The 20,668-nt window shown below is 32.3% G+C and overlaps 1 protein-coding gene and 1 long non-coding RNA gene across 8 annotated transcripts in view; one reads left to right on the top strand and one right to left on the bottom strand.

The window, feature by feature from the left end:
* Nucleotides 1–20,668, bottom strand: part of LOC126739667 (protein Gawky) — a 112,557-nt gene that overhangs the window by 54,469 nt on the left and 37,420 nt on the right. For all 7 annotated transcript variants that reach the window (XM_050445458.1, XM_050445467.1, XM_050445476.1 and 4 more), the window contains exons 2-3: nt 2,254–2,998; nt 1,554–1,699 (exon numbers count right to left, since the gene is read on the bottom strand). In XM_050445458.1, coding sequence (XP_050301415.1) covers nt 1,554–1,699; nt 2,254–2,963 — 856 coding nt within the window. In that variant the 5' untranslated portion in view covers nt 2,964–2,998. The remainder of the gene's footprint in view (nt 1–1,553; nt 1,700–2,253; nt 2,999–20,668) is intronic.
* Nucleotides 12,980–13,975, top strand: LOC126739894 (uncharacterized). The gene is made up of 3 exons (XR_007661724.1): nt 12,980–13,277; nt 13,335–13,388; nt 13,623–13,975. It is a non-coding gene; the product is annotated as an uncharacterized LOC126739894 (long non-coding RNA).

The raw sequence follows: 20,668 nt of genomic DNA, 5'->3' as shown, positions 1-20,668 counted from the left end.
TATGATAGAATTTATATATAATGAATGTTATTTATGGTGGAAAGTGGCAAACCATTATTAAGTGCAAAGCTGCTTAATTATACTGAATTTTTATGAAGACTCTTTATAGAGTGAACATTCTATTTAAAAATTAGTTAAAATAAGCAAACCTGTTTGTATGTAGCGAATGATTTTTGTTTGTATGAACGATGTCGAAGAAAATTATACGACATTATTAGTTAAATACATTTTTGTTGTTAGTTCGTAAGAAAAGGTAAAAAAATGCAAACAACAGTTTGCATTGCTCTATATCGTTTGGTCCCATGGCTAAGCCGGCTTTCTGCTTATACATTTTGCCATTAAATTTGAAAAAGTTTTGGTCTAAAAGCGGTTTTAATAGGCAAATTATGTCTGAAAAGATCAACCTGGGTTTACTAGAATTTGCTAGCAATAATTTCATTACTTCACTGCAGTCAGTAGGTGGTATACTGGGTAAAAAGTTTTGGAGATTAAAAAGTTAGAAAATTCAATGGAATTTTTACTAGAAAAACAGCTTTGAAAGCCTCTTACCTCACTCAATCCAACCAAAAAGAGTGTTTGTAGCAAGGGGAGATACCACTGGTCTGATTGGGTGAAATTAAAGTTAAATAAAAGGTTCATAGGGTAAAAAACTTCTTTTCTAACACCAAATAAATGTACATTTTTAAAAACTCTTATTTCCTTAATACAATACTTTTCATAGTGAATGTAATACTCCAATCTCCTTTACAGCATGGCGACATGGTACCTAGAGTTTAGATCCCAAGATCTCAAAGTTTAAATCACCATTCAGTTTTAAAAAACTATTATTTTTCATGTTTACATTTTTTTATAAAGAAATATGTACATATTAAATGTATCGGATTTTAGTAATATTCAGTGTTAATAATACATATATTTATTTTAACTATATGTTACCATAAGTGTTTTTTTTACCATAGGTGTCATTGTTCTTAAAACAATTATGTTAGTACCTTTAAATTAGTGTTTAATCATAACTATCTCGTTTTAATTTAAGTCTGATGATGCAGTAAGACCAAAAACGTAACCCAACAAATAGACGCTGCATTTCTGAGACTTTGATTTTAATTTTCTCCTTGTTATATAACAAAGTCTCTTTGAGATATATTAGAATTATTTTGAATTGATTAAATTAACTACACAAAATGCTTTGCATTAAGCTTTCCCTAAGGTTCAAAAGTACAATGGTCATACATTAAGTGTGGTCCTAATATAATCTTATTCAACTTAATTTGAAAACGCCAATGAGTACGTGTTCTACTACCTCCATCTGGTCAGTTCTTGCAGATGATTTATTAATAAGAATAAGAAAGTCGGTTGTACGTTTAAATACTGTTCTAGGCAACTCCGGGAGAGTGCATGGCAGAAATTCCGGCTTGACCCAAAAAATAAACTTATGCATGTACAAAATGCCAATAAGGCTAGTTTCTTTTTAACGATTACTCATGATGGAGTATTTTAAAAATTTTAATTACTTAATTGCCTAAATATAGATTATTATTATTATTACTTACTGTTGTTGTTATTAGCCTGCTGGGAAGGCGGAGTGCCCCATCCGGAGGTGCCGGTACTAAGGGAGCTCTCCCCGCCTCCTCTCAATCTCAAAGGGGGCGAGAGGCCTTGCATGGTCTCATCGTAGATGGTGCGCAGGATCATTTGCCTAAAATTAACATTTTGATTGATATTAAGTAGTTAAGGATTCAGAACCATATTGTTCCGGTGTATATACAAAGTCTTTCAATTTTAAACTTTAGAGATACGGCCAGGCAAGTATCGATATTCTTTAGTAACAAAGCATATCTTCCCAAGTACAAATTCTTTTTCAGGATCATATAATTTTGTAATTGTACGTGGCATTTTTTATATGTTAAATAATACGAACATTTACGTTTATTTTGTGTTTCTCGCCCTGTATATTGCCTACGGATATGCTTTATATGTTGCTTTAAAACCTGGATAAGGCTTGGAGAAAATTTACTCATCAATATCAAAAACGGCCCTTTCAGAGATGCTTTCTGATAGGACCTGTCCCGATTCCTGAAAATTCCTTGCGAGGAATTTTTCGGAAAGGTTTAAAGATTCTATTTTCAGACCGAACAGCCTAAATTTCCCGCTAAGTGAATGTGAGGTTTTTGTTGGCAACAAATGCGAATTTTCTGGACTCTGTATATTCCCCTTTTCTTTAAGGTGGTAAACAATAAGAGAAAAACTTACTTGTGGCACAGATCGTAATCTCCATGTTGTTCAGTACGTTTAAGGTAATCGTCTTTGTCGTTGTTATCGCAATGAAGAGCAGTCGAACGAAAGTTCTCCAATGCGTCGAGTACTTCGAGGTCATCAGACTTTTGGTTGGGAATGTCTCGTCCAGGGGGCAAAGCACCAAACTTACTACTAACGTCATCAATTTTATCATCACCATCATCAACATCATCATAGCGATCAACTACTACCTTATCTCTATCTACATTATTATTACTTAAATCATTATTAGTTAAATAATTATTGTGGGCGACCGTATCACGGTCATTACGTTGTATTTTTGGTACGGTAACAGAGTTCAGAAGACAATTATCGGTCACAGATTGCAGCTTAAGATTAGGGGCAGAGGCCTCGCGGCGGTAAGTGGCGACCGCGGGGCCCCTTCCGGAGCCGGATATCACAGATAAAGTGGCCGCAGCCGCCGCATGTTTCCCCACGGTGATGGTGAGGGGGCGGCCGCCGCCGATTTGGGGACGGGACGGGGGGTCGGCTCGACCCCCCCGAGACGCCCGAGCGATTATTATTTCTTCGTCTTGTTGTTGTTGTTGTACTGGTTCATGATGGGGTGCGCTGCCCCGCATGGCTGACTCTTGAGGCACTTGATAGGTAGGAAATATTATTAGATTAGACTTCGGCTCGGAGAGGGTGGGGGCGCGCATCGTCATTAGTGCTCCATATCAGTCTGGCCAGCCAGAGAGATCTGAAAATTTAAAATTAAATTTTATATCAAACGACGTTATCGAACAAAAGTAAAGACACTTTTTTTAAAATATTTCAACGTAATACTCATCTCATTCTCATTTTAAACATCTAAAAACCAAGTAGAATAAATTTTAGCTTTGTCAAAAAAAATGATATTCTTCACAATTTCCGGGAACACTTTGAACAGTTACTGTACTATTGTATGGAGGTAAACGGCGGGACATTTTTAACATTTAATAAGATCATGCGTAAGTACTAATCAATAAAATTAAATTAGATTTCTCTGGAACCCGCAGCTCAAATTTAAAAAACGTACTTTCAAAAGATGTATCACAACCCACTCCTTCCCATTCAAAAGGGTGAATGTCGCCTCTGCTAAGGGGTTGAAGTTGTAGGGCTAAAAATTCGTTTTTCTAAAATCAAAAATCGACTGTAAAAATCACTTGACCTTATGATCACTTAAAATAGGAGTGGACTATTTAAGATTTTGAGGGTGGTTGAAACCCCCGCCAAGGAATTCATGTTAAGGGGTTGAAAGTATTAAAAAAATTGTCCCCCTAAGACCAAAAATCGACGGGTCCGAGCATTTTTTAATTTTTTTTTTTAAAAAGGGCCCAAAACATTGCTGGACTGTTTTCGATGGGCCATCCTATATAATATATATATGTACATACTCTCTCTTGCACCTACAGTAATATACGAACCGTAACTCTCTCTCTTTCTATCTCCACTAATTCATATCACACTTTTCGTAACGCATTTGCCAGCTTACTCCCCCAACTCAAGCGTGCGTAAAGAACTTTTACTTCAATAAGTTACGTCCACGAACTTATAAATATATAGTTCAGTTCAGAGATCTATTAGAATCTTTGATGTACCGCAAATAGGACGTGTGCCGGTGTTGCTTGTATTGTCACATGACATGCATCTTTAAACCGCAAAATTTTATGTGGAAAGAGTCATAAAGTATTATTCTAAGCGATATTTAATCATTTCATTAAATAAATAAATGTTTTAAGCATTTTTTTAAGAATTTATACATTTGATTCGTAAAATGTGACTGCATGTGCCCACGTACTATTTTGTTAAACGCCTGACCTTAGTCACAGCCACTCAAGCGTGAAAAGTTGCACAGGTCCGGCCTTAAAATTTATTTGTATTTAAAACTTTATTATTCGGGATTTTTGGGTTTAGTTTTATTAAGTTAGAAATTCAGGATAGTTGATAGCAAGATAATATTTAATTTAAATATAAGATTTAAGTACGTTAAATGAGTTTAACCAAAAATTTTAATTTCATAAGTTTAGTTTTTAGCGCCATCAGTCCCTTATAACAAGTCAAGTCTCTTTGCTTTGCAATATGTCAAGTTGGAATAATGTATTGACTACTGTTAACCCACTGCATAGCTTTCATCAAATAGTATTAAACAATTTTAACACTGCTTTTCCTGTTGTCAATATTAAGAAACGAAATAGAAAACCTTGATATACTAAGGGTTTACGAGTATCTGGGAAAAATATGCGCTTCCTTTTTTACATTAGGAAATACGCTATGAACAATGCAACATTTTTAAATTATTATAACAGATACCGCAAGATTTACAGAAACTCAATCAGAATGGCTAAGTGGACCTACTTTCAAAGGAGGATAAATAATTCCTCCAACAGAGCAAAAGAGTCTTGGAAGGTTTTAAATGAGCTTAGGGGTAAAAATAATGTCTTGGTTATTCCAAGTACCTTAGATTCCAATGTCCTCAATTTCTTCTACTGTGATATTGCTAGTAACCTTGCAGCCAATCTCTCACAAAAAATAGAGCTATCTCAGCAATGTGGTAGTAGCCGAATCTTTCTTTTTTGCCCCCACAAGTGTAGAAGAGTTTAAACAGTTAATGGTTAATATTAAGAATAAGTTCATCAGGTTGGGATGGGCTTTCTCTTAAAATATTTTCTGTTTTACCTCTTGTTGCTTTGCAAGTCTTGGCCGAGTCAATTAACTTTTCATTTATGTCTGGAGTTTTCCCAGAGTGCTTAAAAAGAGCAATGATTGTTCCTCTTTACAAGGGTGGCGATCGCGACTGTCCTTCTAACTTTAGACCTATAGCGTTATTGCCTACTTTAGCCAAGATAGTGGAACGGCTCGTTAAGGTGAGGATGATTTCATTTTCAAATAGATTTGGCCTATTGAGTCTTCAGCAGTTTGGCTTTCGTGAGTCTGTGAGCACAAATGATGCTATCTTTAGCTTTCTAGAGCACCTGTACAACCGACTGAATGTTGGTGAAGTTGCAGCAGCGGTATTCTGTGACTTGTCCAAGGCATTTGACTGCATGAGTCACAGAGTGCTGCTGATGAAACTGGAGCTCTATGGTTTCAGGGGAACTGCCCTTGAGTGGTTTCGTTCCTACTTATCAAATCGTGTCCAGGCTGTCAAATTTAATGGTGGTATGTCTAAGGAACTTAATATAAATGTGGGTGTTCCGCAAGGATCAGTACTTGGTCTTTTAATTTTTCTCATTTATGTGAACGATCTGCCACAACTGCAGGTAACTGGTGTGCCGATGATACCACCATCCTCTGGCACGACTCTGATGTTTCTCAAATGGAGGCCAATATATGTGCAGATTTGTTAAAAATAAAAGACTGGTGTGATGCAAATTTTTTGACATTTAATGTTTCCAAAACAAATATCCTTAAATGTAATACAAATGATATATGTTTAAATAATGAAGCCATCAACATGCCACCGTTCAGTAAGTTTTTGGGTCTTTCCATAGACAAGTTCCTTTAATTTGAAGACCATATTGTGAATGTATGTAGAAAAGTCTCATCAGGCTGCTACGCCCTAAGGGTTATTGCCACCAGTCTTAATTTCTCCATCGCCAGATCTGCATACTTCGCGATTATCGAGTCGCACCTTCGATTTGGAATTTGCTTTTGGGGTTCATGTTCAAATTCACTTTTTAGTTCAGTGTTTGTACTCCAGAAAGGGGCCATTAGATATCTATGTGGGGCCAAGCCTCGTGATTCATGTCGCCCGCTTTTTGTAAGTCATAATATTTAAACCCTGTGTTGTATTTTTATTTTGGAAACAGTTTGCTTAGTTTTTAGAAAATATAAACAGGAACTCCACTTAGGAAGCCACTATAATACGCGACAAAACTATTTGTTGAGGCTACTTATTCCTCATTTTGAACTTGTCCTTAGCTCTATCATATATGGAGGTAGAAAGCTGTTTAATAAACTTCCACTAGAAATAAGACTGAAAAAGACTGAACTTAAGACTGAAAAAAGCCTACGTACAAGGAAGAAAATATTTCTTGCTAGTAAAGCGTACTAAACTATGTAGCACCTAAACTATGATGAATTTTTAATGATTAGCATTTAAGTATTTTTCAAAGTTTTACTATATAATTTTATTTTATTTTAAATTAGTTTCTCGTTTTTATTCCTTTAATGTACAGTCTATTGGCTTTGTCTACAACTTCTATGTTTATATTGACAATAAAGCATTTTTGAGTTTAATAAGAGAGTAGGTGACAAATTACTTAGGCCCATTTATTCTGTGTATTAAGGCATTAAATAGTTACTTTTTGACACAAAAGTGTAAAATGTTTTGGTTTGTCTTCAAATTTTATATATTTCCTTTTTTTGGGAATTGAGATTTATTTTTACATGGTGATGATTATTAATGGGGATTGTGGCTGCCATATTCAATGTCTTTTATGGTAGTTTTTTTTAATTAATACATATTATGATATATTATTATAATAATATACTCATGAAAACCCCCCATCTCTATATTTAGTACCAACTTCTTTTGATAAAAAGTAATTATGTAGTCAGAAAATTGGAAGTATATTTTTTTAAATAAACTTTTACATTAAAAATCATCTGGCTGTCTATACTTTATGCCTTTAAAAGACACAAGTTTTACTTATAAAAAAAAAACACACTTTACATCCTGAACGTATTTATTAATTTGTTTGCCTCGTATTTAGTTATTATGCATATTAGGAGAGTTTAGATAAAAATTAACAAAAATAAATGCTTATACTAAAAACTAAAAATCTTATACAAAACACTACATTTTAAGTATACTGGATCCTAAAACTACAGTGAGGATACTAAATACTTTTATAAATTTAACCACTCTTTTGAATCTGGCCCAAAAAGTTAATACAAATTTTGTAAATTCTGTTTTTTTGCCATTGTTCTTTAGCAGTTTCTTCCATTAAGGAAGGAAACAGTTTCTCTGTTGCCGCCATGGATTCCAACTTCATCTCGCACATCAGCATATGGATTCTAAAGCATTACATTATATATACTTTATTATGTCACTGAAGGACAAACAGGGGCAGTAAGCTGAAAAAAACAAAACTTTAAACTTGTTTAATTAATAAAAATAGGATTTTCTTACTATGGCAAAAAAGGGACTTTTTTCCAGAGAATGGAAATCATACATCAATCATAAATGTATCATATCATGTTTCGGCTAAATAATATATGGATCTTTCTTCCTCCCAAATTTTTTAAATTTTCCTCAAATATTCTATACACCACCTGACAATTCCATTACAGCAGCTCTTTTGTTAACCATCTTAAGCTTAAATCCAAGTTTTATCAGGTATCTCCGCAAGGTTGAGACTGAGAAATGTTTGTCCCTTGCCGATAAGGTGTCTATATGGTCAGAACCTCATTGTTTTTGTATTTAGAATACACAGCTTTCCTTAGCAATTTGGCAATATCCATGTCAAGTCCCTTTGATTGTCCTGCATCTTTCCTTTTTATTCTGTCTTTAATCCTTTTTTTACAGGCATATTGTACTATAGGGAACCCCTGTTAAAACACTATTTTTTGCAAAGCACTACAATCATTTGTGAACTGAGTATCATTCCTTAGATTGTTATAGATATTTAGATAAATTTGTTCTTTTAAAACTGCTTGATTTCCTCTGTAGATTCTACTTCCCTTGCTTCTTTTTGCTTCCTCAATACTAGAAAATGAACTATCAGAACTATGTAAGTCTAAATCACTGCCCAGATCACTCTTATTGTTTTTATCACAAATGTTATTGTCTTTCTTGTACACCCACGGTCTCCATAAGCCCGCACAAACACTTTCCTCTTCATTTGCCAAATTTTCCTTTTTTTTTTTTTTTTTTTTTCAAGTACTTTATTGTCGAAAATTTGGTACATGTACACGAATTTTATTGACAAAGCTTCAGAAAATAAATACAATCAAATCAGATTTTACAAAACAAATATAAAAAATTTATACAACATATAAAATGCCTAAAAAAAAATGCAAGAGAAAATGTTACAAACAAAATCTTTATAAAATAAAATACATGCATGTAGACAAAGGTAGCAGAGATAAAGGGACACATAAAGGTATGTTCAAAATTAAAATTAACAGATTAAAAGCTTAGCATCTACTACACAACATCCTCAGCCTTAAAAAAGTCTTCAATCGAATAAAAGGCTTTTAGAAGCCTATTTTTCCAGGGTCGAAACATTTTAAGGTCTTTAGGTATAATACCAAAACAAATCCACAAACACAAATAAAAAAACACTGTTCCTCACAGTAAAAACTGCAAAAAATTTACAGGAATACAAGCCAAACTCTAAATTCTTTACTTTCATAAACGTGTAAAAAGCATAACCGGCAAAACACATCAAATAATAACCTCACATGGCCCCCCTCCCAACTATTAAAGCTGATAGACCCATCCAACAACTATTTTAAAGGCGATAGACCCATCCGTAAAGATCTCTTTAAAAACACGACGAAAATAATACAAAAACGGTCCAAAAATTTATTTGGGTACGGCCCCGTAATTCTTAAATTCAGTGGCATAGAGAGAGATACACAATCACTTGGACAGCCTAAAGTAGGAATTGTCAGAACGCAGGTGTTTTATCTTTGTTTAATAGACTGGCTAAAAAGAGGTGACAAGTCTGTGAGTGCTGGAAGTGTTTAAAATATTTTGTAAGATGCTTGGATTTTAGTCCGCGGTCAATTTTTTGATATTATTTTCTTGTGATATTATTTTCTTTCTAAAAATTGACATTTTCGAAAGAAATATAAAAAATAGTATAAAACATGGGGTTTTACGTATATTTAAAATGATTTCATAGATAGACAATATAAAATTTTGCCATTTAAACATATATATCATGCAACAATAAATATGACATAGGCGCACGGACTAGTTAGTGCGGCATCTGCGACACATCAAAGATTCTAATAGATCTCTGAACTGGACTTTACCTGGACCGTTAATGCATATGGCCACGATACCCAAAAATGACCACTGCCTGGTGGCCGCCATTTTTATAGTGATTGTGTCCTTTTGATGTTGGTCACTCTGAACATTTTCAGTGTTCCCAATAAAAAATATATTGAATAACGGTAATGAAGTTGACGTGAATGCTGACGTTTGGCAAGTGAGTATAGCGGATTGCCTAGTTTTTGGCGATTTGTAAACGGCGGTTGGGTATATCGTCTACAACAGGCGATATAGTTTCCTCTATTTAATATGTGGATATTGTATCACCATCCTTATTTAAACGTAATTTGTTCACTGTTTCTCGAAACCAAATTATTGTGAATTGAATCGGTCGTTTCAGAAACAGCACATGTCACTTTTAAACTATTTTACAGAAAATAAGAAAAACTAAAAATCTCAAAGAATGGATTAAAAAATTATTTTTAAATAATTAGCATTAAAAACTTGTTCGATTTCGGACATAATACAATAATATTTAAACCTTAAAGAAAAATTAGAAAAAAATATGGGTATTTGAAAATGCGCGACATGTCATGTTTCTGAAATGAACATAAAAACTCAGAATATAAGGATATATTTTTATTGAATAATACGTCAAAAAAACATAAAATGAAAAACAAAACTAATTAATGGTCTTCATTTTCAGTTCTCGGCCAATTTATTATATCTGTATAAAAGCCGTGGTGTTCTTCTGGAATGTATGCAAAAAGTCGCTTTCTGTCTTCAAGTTTTTTTGAATTTATCGGAACCTTTCCTTGTGAATAAGCTGGTTGTTGCACAGGGGTAGGCAGTTGTAATAAGTTGGAGGTGGCAAGTCTAAATTTATGGCTTGTAACCCGTCTATAAAATTAAACGCCTCAACTACGCCAGGTTCATTTGAAGAATATCTAAAATGCGTGAAGTTTGAAATGTGTCCCTCAGCACACCTCTACCAAGAGATTCAATGGACAAAGTGTTTTTTTTATAGAACTTTGGCCACCAACCTTTAAAATCAGCAATATCTTCAGTTTTTGCAAAATATTTAGATTTTTTTGTTGAATTAACCATCATTTCGACGTATTCCATTATTGAGTAGATTCTATCATGTTTTTTAATCACTCGTTTAATGGTTGCAAAATTTCGATCATTTGGTAAAGAAGAGTGTCCTCGTTGTGGAAAATACTGGTTAATGGTTTCGAATGGCTTCGTATGCACCAACGCCTTTAAAAATCTGATTATAGTATGGTTTCGATTCTGACCACTGCAACTGTCGGAGAAAATATGTAGATGTTTAGTCCCGATTGGAATTTCATTCTGCAAAAAGTCCAAAAGAAATGACGCTACTTCGTTGGGACGCTTTCTTGCGATACCCTCATAATAAAGGTAGAACTTGGCTTTCTGTTTTCCAGCTAAATTTATTAAGCGTAAGCTGTCTTAAATAAAAAGTTTCTTGTACTGGAACCAGTGGCAATTGAAGGTTCTGCATATAATCAAATGTTATTATGACGGTATCATCATTTTCGGGATTTTGGGAAATTTCAGTACAGAGTTTTAGTTTGTTATAAAATTTCTTAGCTCTGCGTTTATGCACCATTAATTCCGCAGCAGCGGTTCGTTTAGCAGTATCATTCAGCGAGGGACTTTTTATTTTGACACCTAGTTCTTCGCATTTGCAGCAGGTGTCCACTTGCGGTCGTCCAAAAGAGACGGAAAATCAAAGATTTTCAAGTAGAACTTGTATTTTATTTTGGTTGACGGGTTCTGTATTTTAAATAAATCGTACATAATTTTCACGTTAAGTTTCTCGTCAAGATAATGTCTTTCTTTGCTACTATAATGTGAAATTTTCGTAGGAAAGATACTGATATGATCCTCAATCTGGCAAACTATATTTCCTGGAATTGCATTTCCAGAAATACACTTGCCTCTTTTGTCATTAGGATGTTTGCCCTCTACAAGTAACTTAGTTACACGTCGAACTCTAGCAGGTGTAATTGCGTGAATGTTAATAAAAGCCTTTTTGCACACCACGATTCGTCCAGATGAGGATGTTAAAAAGTATTTAAATGTGTAAGATTTCGGTTTAGCTCGCCCTATATTCCTTGGCCTTTTAACTTTGACGTTTTGGCAAGACATTAACGCTTGTAAATATGCATCCTGCTCATTCTTGGTTGCCAAAAGCCTGAATTTTTGAAGAATCTCCTGACGGTCACCTTCGGAACATCGGTTATAACACTTAACTTACATCTACAAAAAAAAATGTACTTAACAAAAGCTAACCTAACCTTCAAAACCCGTTACTTACCCACAGTTTTCACCCTGTTCTTTAGCAGAAACTACAGCACCTTTATAATTAATATATTCTTCACCCTTTAGTCTAGCATTTTTTATTATTTCACACTTGTATAACTTTCTTTTACCCTTCTTGTTTGTTAAAATAGTCGGAGCACTATCAGAGTCACTACCACTTGTTGACGGCATGGTTTACAATAACAAACAACAAAACAAAAAATAGCACTACTTTTAATGCTTTGAGAAAGATCACATGTCACTGACTTGTCTTGTTACTAAATGGAATCGAATATTAGGAGGAGAATAAAATCGCGCGAATGTTATCGGACAAGTGATGTTACTGTATGGAACGATGTATTTACCCTTAAATATTGCATTATCGGTATAAAATCAAAATGGCCGAAAATATGACATGTGCTGTTTCTCAAATGACCGATTCAATTGTCTGTGTTGATAGAATAATATATAGAGATGTTTATTTTTATATAAACCCTTGCTAATTACAAACCCTCATAAAATCATCTATATTTCGATTTTTATAGATGGTTGTATCTATTAATGTGGAAACACTGTATGTACATAGAAGATAAGTAAAAGTCAACAGTAAATACAAGCAAAAATTTAAAAGAAGATCATCATTTTCATGGTATTAGTATTAGGATTTATAAGATATAAGATATCTTAAATTCTTAACTAAATGTCACTTTCTATTTTGTATTTGTAAGCATAACCTCTCAGAAACTTTAATTGTTTTGTTTCCCTACAATTAGCACAACTTAAAGTTGCCAGAGTGGCCAACATCGAAAGGACGCAATCATGCAAAATGGCGGCCCCCTAGTAGTGGTCATTCACTTTTCATTGAATTGGCAGTCCAGGTATATTTATTAAGTTCGTGGTTACTTCTAAGTTTAGTGAAAAGTATCAAAATCCATACCGCTGTGCCGGCAGAACAGTGACCTAAATGTAAAATTTTAAATAATTGAGTTAGGCCACTCAAGTGTTTCAAAAAAATGTACAATACATCACCGGAAAATATCGGCTTAAATATTTTTGCTCTGTTGCCCTGATTAGGATGACAGTTGCGTCAATTTACAATTTTGTCATGTTACTAGGATTGAGTTGGTTTAATAACGGCACATTATTCAGTAACGCCAAGAAAATCGAGTGAAACGATGATTTTTCGGACGAATAACGTCTTAAATGCAATTTGTATAAAAATGATAGGAAAGTTTAAGATTTTTATGTGAAAATTTGAAGAAATAACGACGTAAGTCTATTTTAAGTCATTGTTATTCCAAACATCATTCTTGGGTTTTTTGCAATATTTAGACATAACTGTATTTTATGTCCTTATTCCTCCAAAAAGTTGTTGAGTTATGACTTATTTGCTTTTTACGTCATTGTCACTCTGAAATTTGACTATTATTTTTGACAAAAGTATTTTTAGCTTTTTTTTTTAGATTGCAGCAGCTCCATTAAAATTGGAAAAAATTAACTCAAGAACATCAAAAAAATTCGAAAATCTCAACAATGTAGTCTTCTTTAAATTTAAATGAATTAACATACTGACTAAATTAAAGTCATTATGTTGCTTAAATATTAAGTTTTTAATATTTAAGCAAACTTTTTGCAGGTAGTAGATGAAAATTATTAGAATAGATGAGAATTATTCTTCACCACAAATCCCTAACAAGATCATGATTGAGAAAAGAACAATCCTGTAATATCCACTTCTAAATACAGCAATTCTCAAAAATTTATTCCGGACTTTTTCCAGCTGCTCAATTAACAACTGTTAGTACCAAGATAGAAGCAATACAGTATTCTGAAAGTAAGCATAGACAAGTCAACACTTGACCTCTAAGTAAAATGAAGCACCTTCATTGCCCTCTTTGTTACATGATTAATGTGGCCCTCAAATGATAATTTTTAATCCAACCAGGTTCCCAAATCTGAAACTTCTGGCCAATTAAAAGATTATTCATTGAGTAAATGAAATTTATAGGTTTTCTCTGCCTTGAAAAAGTAATTTCATGCAATTTATTACTATTAAGTCTTTTTGTAGAAAATCGGCATAATTAAAAGACTTCCACAAACATCAAAACACAGGAATTTTTTGCCAAATCAATTAATAAGAGGCAAGATAAAACATGGCCACACTAGAAACCTTGTGGTACCTCTTATGGCACACATATTACATCAGGTAATGAACCTGCAAGATTAACCACTTAAGTTTTCCCTCCAACAAACCAGATATCCACTGAAGAAGAAAATCTGCAATTTAAAAAATTCAGCTTCCCTTAGAGGACCTCATTTAAAACATTTATTCACGTCAGAATCACAAAAATATTTAATTATAAAAAATAAATTGCCCAATATCCAAAAACAAAATCTGAGAAATAAAAAAAATTATATGAACAGTTTGTAGTTTGTGTAAGTTAGTTACAAAAATAATACATAATAAAATAATTTAAAATACTGGATTAAAGACAGATTCACCACTATTCACGCCTTAAGCAAGGGTGAAATTCATCCCCAAAATGTTAAGTAAATAAAAAATCAGTTGATACCCTATTTGGAAGATCTTTTGACCTTGCATACAACTGCCAAGTTTGAGGCCTCTACTGTCATTCCTGTTGAAATATGCTTATCAAGTGTACAAAATGTATGCTCCTCAAAACAAAAATCGACGGGTCCGAGCATTTTTTTTGGAGGGCGGCAGTTACATCTACAGGTTCTCCAGAATATGGGGAAAAGGAAATGTGAGTATTTCCTCCCTTTAACCTAGTTCTCCCAAGCGCCAATTGCAACATTTTTTGCCCAATTGAAAATGACAGGGCATGAAGTTACAAAGAAGGAATTTTTTTAAAAATTTTACGACACACTGCCTCCAAGGCGGCAAAGATGGTACACTGTTAAACACCATACACAATAAATCATCTGTAAGGAGACTTTTTCTTGTTTTTCTTTTGGTAAATGTATGTGACAAGGGGTAAATAGAATACATATCAACAGAGTGGTCCGATTGTCTAAATCATTCAAAGCATCTGTCCATAAAAAACAAAAAAATCTCTCAATTAGGGCCTTAGATTTATTCCTGACAAATTCACCAAAAATTGGATGAATGATTTAATTAATAATAATAATAATTAAATCAATAATAATTCAAATATATTGGCATAATGCCTCTTTATAATTTAAATAAAAATAGAAACACAAGTCCCATTAATAACACTGTTTATGCAGATTTATGGTTCACCAGTAAGGCATACATATGTGTTACCTCCATGATACATGAATATTTATATAGTGAAGTTTTGTTGGCACAGTATACTTATAAAGAATATTTTAGTAAAATCAAGTTATTTTTCAGAAAATGTTACCTCATAATCACATTTTTATCTTGGATTACTACATCATGATGCTGTCATAGAATCTAAAATATGACTCCTTTAATTAGGCCATACATATAAGTTAAACTATGGAATGTAGATAGTGTAATTATTTTAGTCTATGTAATATTATACAGTGTGTCCAAGATAAGGATGTCTATCATGGGGATCTCGGCAGCTATAGGAGACACGAGGTTAATTAGATTAGAGAAAAGTTGCGCATTTTAGAGCCTAACAATACGCCGTTTTGAAAGTTTTAAAATTTTGAATAGTTCCGGAGACATTCGAGAAAAACCGAAATTTGCCGATTTCGTTTTTATTTTTTTCTGGCGTTATTTGAAGGGATATGAAAAAACAAAATACACTTTCTCATGGCCACTTTTCAAGCTCTAAAAAATAACATTGCGAGATTTTTTGTACGACGTTTCGTTTCGAAGAAACCATTATCAATTTAATTTTTTTATATGCCGCGTAAAAAAAGTACACCCTGTATAAAATAGCATATTTTTTTACGATTACAACGATGTCTGACACAATATGTTTCTATAATATTTAAATTGTAAAAAATGATTTTTTATTAAATTCTGATAGTTTTGATGTATAGTAGGCTGTGCAAATCCAATTTTTAACATTTAAATATTGTGGAAACATATTGTGTCATACATCGTTATAATCGTACTAAAATATTCTATTTTATACAGGGTGTACTTTTTTTACGCGCCATATAAAAAAATTAAGTTGATGAAATAATAAAAACGAAATCGGCAAATTTCGGTTTTTCTCGAATATCTCCTATTTTTAACTACTCAAAATTTTAAAACTTTCTAAGCGGCGTATTGTTAGGCTCTATAAAGTCGCTAAAATGCGCAACTTTTCTCTAATTTAATCAACCTCGTATCTCCTATAGCTGCCGAGATCCCCATGATAGACATCCTTATCTTGGACACACTGTATGTGTATATTGAATGTCTAACAAATTCATTTAACTGGAATAAGGCCAGTCCATATTGGCAGTTTCTATATAAATAGCTTATTGAAAATTGTAATTCCATTTTGACAGGACTTAATTCGCCCTAACTGAAACAATAGAGGTCGCAGTATGGAAATGAAGATGAATAAAACATGGTTTTATCCTTATAAATATTGTTTGCCTGGCATGATAAAATTTAATGTAAATAATAAGAAGCAGTGTCATACATAAAATTGCACAATATGTTGTTCCAAATGTTGTTAAATTTTTTTCATTCAGTTACCCTGAGGATTCTGAAAAAAACCTATCTTAAACGGGCCATATTGTATATCAAATATTGATTTTCATGCACTATTTCCGAGAAATTATACCCTTACAGCATTATTATCAAAAACTAAATAGATAGAGTATTATACTAAAACATTCAAAGTAAATATTACCTACAGTTAATATGGCTCCCGAGTACGGCAAACGTAATTTTTTATATATTTAGAACAGTAAGTTCCATGCATCATTCTTAAAAATTTCTATTTTCCAATTACATACATATTTATGGGGACATAAATATTTTATGATTATGGGCAGCTTATGAATTACAATTAATTTATATGTAGAAGGTGCATAGCAACAGATCTGATCCACATTATTTAAAATAAATAATAATCGAAAAGACAGGGTTTAATAACAAATTAATAAGATAATTATTTATTATGTTTGGAATTACATGTTGATAAATGGTCTAAAAATATATGTATCAGTTTACTTCGCACTAAAATAATGAAAAGCCTTATCTTATCATTAGGAGGGGGCTTCATTTTCTGATTAAGTATTATTATTATAAAGGTGCTGCATACAAGTTTTCGAGTGTTTTACTTGAATGTTTTTATCAAAAGCAAAACAAACAGGGACTTTGATACGGAAAATCAATATTTGTAGAATGAAGTCGGCATTTTTGGTGAAAAGAGTGTAATTTTTTTAAAAATAAATAGTATAAAAAAAGTTAGCTGTATCTTTTTACTCACCATACTGGTTTACCATATTTAATTAAGAGTGGCAAGTCTCAATTAATAAATTAATGCCAATTTTTGACTACTAAATATAAATAAATAATACTAAAATAAATACTCGTGCCATTGGGATAATTATGTGCATGTAATTATTCAAACATGCCTAACATATTAAAATAATTTCTATTTTGAATATTCTTTGAAATTCAATTTAGAAATAGTGTACATCTTTCTGTTTTAAATAATTTTATCGGTCTTTGGTCATTCCTTGCTTGTGCATCTTCCATCTGTAATGTTGAGCCCCCTATTATAATAGGATCCCTTATTTAAAGTTCATATTTTTCAATTTCAATTATTACATGAACTACAATGCTTAGTATTCAGTTTAATATCCCTAATCTTGAAATTTGGCATTCAACATTTTGTAAGATCTTGAATGGTTTATATCACTGTCCTACTTTCATGGAAGTTCCCTTGAACACCTGTGAAAGAAGGGTCAATTCCCCTATGTTTTGTTTACCTTTTCATTCAGCCAACTATTGGTTTTTTTCCACTCAGTAAGATTTCGCCTTTAATTTTTCAATGGAAAGTTTGGATCAATTTTCCAGAGGTTTACCATCATTCCGATCCAAAATTGTAAATTTTAGACTTTAACCTATGTTCCTTGTGTAGTATTAGGTTATTTTTGTTTGTGAAGTTTTTAGCTTTGTTCATGATTGTTTGTATTAAATAGGCTTCTGAGGTTCTATCTTGATACATATATTATTTGTAATTCTAATATTATTTTTGTATGAAATAAAGAAATAAATATTTCATATCTTTCAGGAGTTCTTATCAAATGTTCTGTATAGAGTTTTAATTCATTATTATGTCAAAAATATCTGGCTAAATGTAAGAATAAATCTTGCATAATGCATCTTACCAGAATATTCTATATCATACTAGAATAATAAGAACCATTATTTCGAGTGTATATAGGTGTTCCCAGACAAGGAGGAATATTTCTTCTGATATAAATCTAAACAGATTAAGATACTAAATATACAACAAAGATCCAGATAGTATTCAAATAACTTAATGAATATTCTTTAGGTATTGAAACATAATATTCCTAAATGTTCTAAAATAAATATTTACATAGTCACTATGACCAGACAAATTTTATGAAATTTATAATTATTTCATAAATTGTCAAAAATATAATTTTAAGAATAATAATTAAGAGCATTTTACTAGAACATTCTAGAATATAAATAAAAAATATATTCTCCATAATGGTTTCTTAAATCTGTGAATATGCTAGACACTATACCTTCGAAAGGTTTATTCCATTTACATATATTCCAAGAATATTGATACATTTCTGTCGCTATTTGGAAAATTTACAATTAAATTATATTTTTTACATACCCTAAATACAGTAGGCCTTGCATTAATAGGGAATTACGTCAAGAGAGCCTTTAATATAATGTTTAAGGTTAGTTTTTTATATATATTATAAAACCACCCTGCATGTACTTCATATTTTTTTGGAAAACAATAATGAAGGATATTTATAGATCCTTTTCTTGTTAAGTGTTAAAGTGATTCTCCATCTTTTTGATAACTTAGTTTTGCCAATCTTGGAATATCAGTCCATTATTTGGTCCCCCCAGTACAGTATCTGGGTGGCAATGATTGAAGGTGTTCAGGGAAGGTTCCTGAAGTGCATGTATTTTAGGAAATTTGGTATATATCCCCAGAGAGGCTGTGCTAATGATTATTTGTTGCAGGCTTTTGATAGCCTGTCTCTCTGTAAACAAAATAGAATGTCCTGAGATTCTTAGTCAGTTACCTTTTGCTTTAAACAAAATTAACACTCGCCATCCATTAGTTATTTATCTACCTTATCCATAAACCAACCTTAATAAAAATTCTCCCATTTATGGGAGTGTCCCATTCTTGGTTTGAGTCGTATTTGACTGGCCGTAGCCAGAAGGTTTTGATTGGATTTTCTACATCTGAAATATCAGAAAATATTTGGGTGTTCCTCAGGGGTCAGTCTTGGGCCCCATACTATTTTTACTCTTTATAAAATTAATAATGATATAACATCACTTGAAATAATTGGAAAGTTCACTTTATTTGCAGACGACACCACAATTTTATGGCATTGCTCTGATCAACTAAGCCTTAAAGAAGCTATTCTCACAGATCTTCAAAAGCTTAAGTCCTGGTGTGATTCCGACCTTCTATTGCAAAACTTCTCGAAAACAAAGTTTTACAAAAGCAAAGATAATATATATATTATATATATTATATTAGCTTTGTCAAGAAGATCCATATCTTATGATAATAAGCTTTTTTTGACTTTGACTTGACTTGACTAATAAACTTTGTGATTATTTTAACTTATATGCTTCTGATGTTGACATTGATTCAACTAGTCTGAATCAGTTTAAAAAAATAATACTAAATAAACTAAAACAGGACTGAACTGATCAGTGATTTATTTATTTATTTAATAACAGTAACAACAGCCAAAAGCTACTTACAGATACCAACCTAAATACTAAGTAATATAAAGTATACTAAGCACACTAAAGTAAAATGTACCAACTAAGTCATATCTGACATCTAAATAACACATATTAAAATAATAAGGTAACAATGATTAGAATTAAGTACTTAAAGTTAAAACAAAAACAAAAAAAATGTAAGAGAAACAGAATGTTATGTTGATTTAAGTTGATTAAGTCATGATAAGTGTCATAAATTGATTGAGGCTAGTCAAATCAATATCTATATCTGAAGTTATCCAAATGTTATATAGGGGAGACTGTATGATGGAGTTATACTCCAGAATTGGCAGCACCAAGCTATCAAAAAGATGGAGGCTGACATCAATGCTAAGCTCCTTGTTGTTTCTAGCAATAAAGCCGGAAATCTTTTGGACACTGTCAACCTTGGACAAAATGTGGGAAGAAAAACATAAATTACTATCAAAAATAACTGCTAAGTAGTAGTCTACCTCATAAGTCCTTTTGTTCGGTTACTCTTTCTAGTTCCACATCATTTAATACATAACTGAACGCTATAGGGCTACTATTGAGGGTAAATGATATGCAAGCACACTTACTGACATTTAATTTAAAGCTATGAATGTCACACCAGTTAGCAATATCAGAGAAATCATTTTGTAAGTTGTGACAGTCTTCAATAAAATCAATCTGTAAGAAACTTTTGAAATCATCAGCAAGTGGAAAACTCTTTGCTTTATTAATGTTGCATATAAGCCCCCAAAAATAAAAGGATGTGATTGAAGTGATGTGTTGGGTATTTGTTCATTTTTGTATTTCCTTTTATTATTTATTACAATACTTTTTAATTGTTCAGTTAGTATCTGTAAGTGGCTCAAACTCACTACTTTTTTATTATATAGCAATTCTTTTATACTTCATGCATTTGTACTTGTACATTTATATTATTTCTGGGTATTTGTAACCTGTTGGAAATAAAGCTTATTATTATTATTATTATTATAAGTGGCCTTGTAGCTGTTTGAACTTTTAATAAATAAATAAATAAATAAAAATAAATACACCTTGTATATTAAAATTTTTTATGGAAAACAGTAAATTAAAGATATTTATATAGATCCTATAAAATGGTACATAATGATGGTCACAAATGATATACACACCCTGTATATAGGGCGTGACTCAACACTATGACGTTAAGAGAGTCCTTAATGTGACGTTTC

Source organism: Anthonomus grandis, chromosome 1, assembly GCF_022605725.1.
Source record: "Anthonomus grandis grandis chromosome 1, icAntGran1.3, whole genome shotgun sequence".
Classification (NCBI taxonomy): domain Eukaryota; kingdom Metazoa; phylum Arthropoda; class Insecta; order Coleoptera; family Curculionidae; genus Anthonomus; species Anthonomus grandis.
Note: the sequence above shows the minus strand (reverse complement) of the source record. Positions and strands in the feature narration are given on the sequence as shown.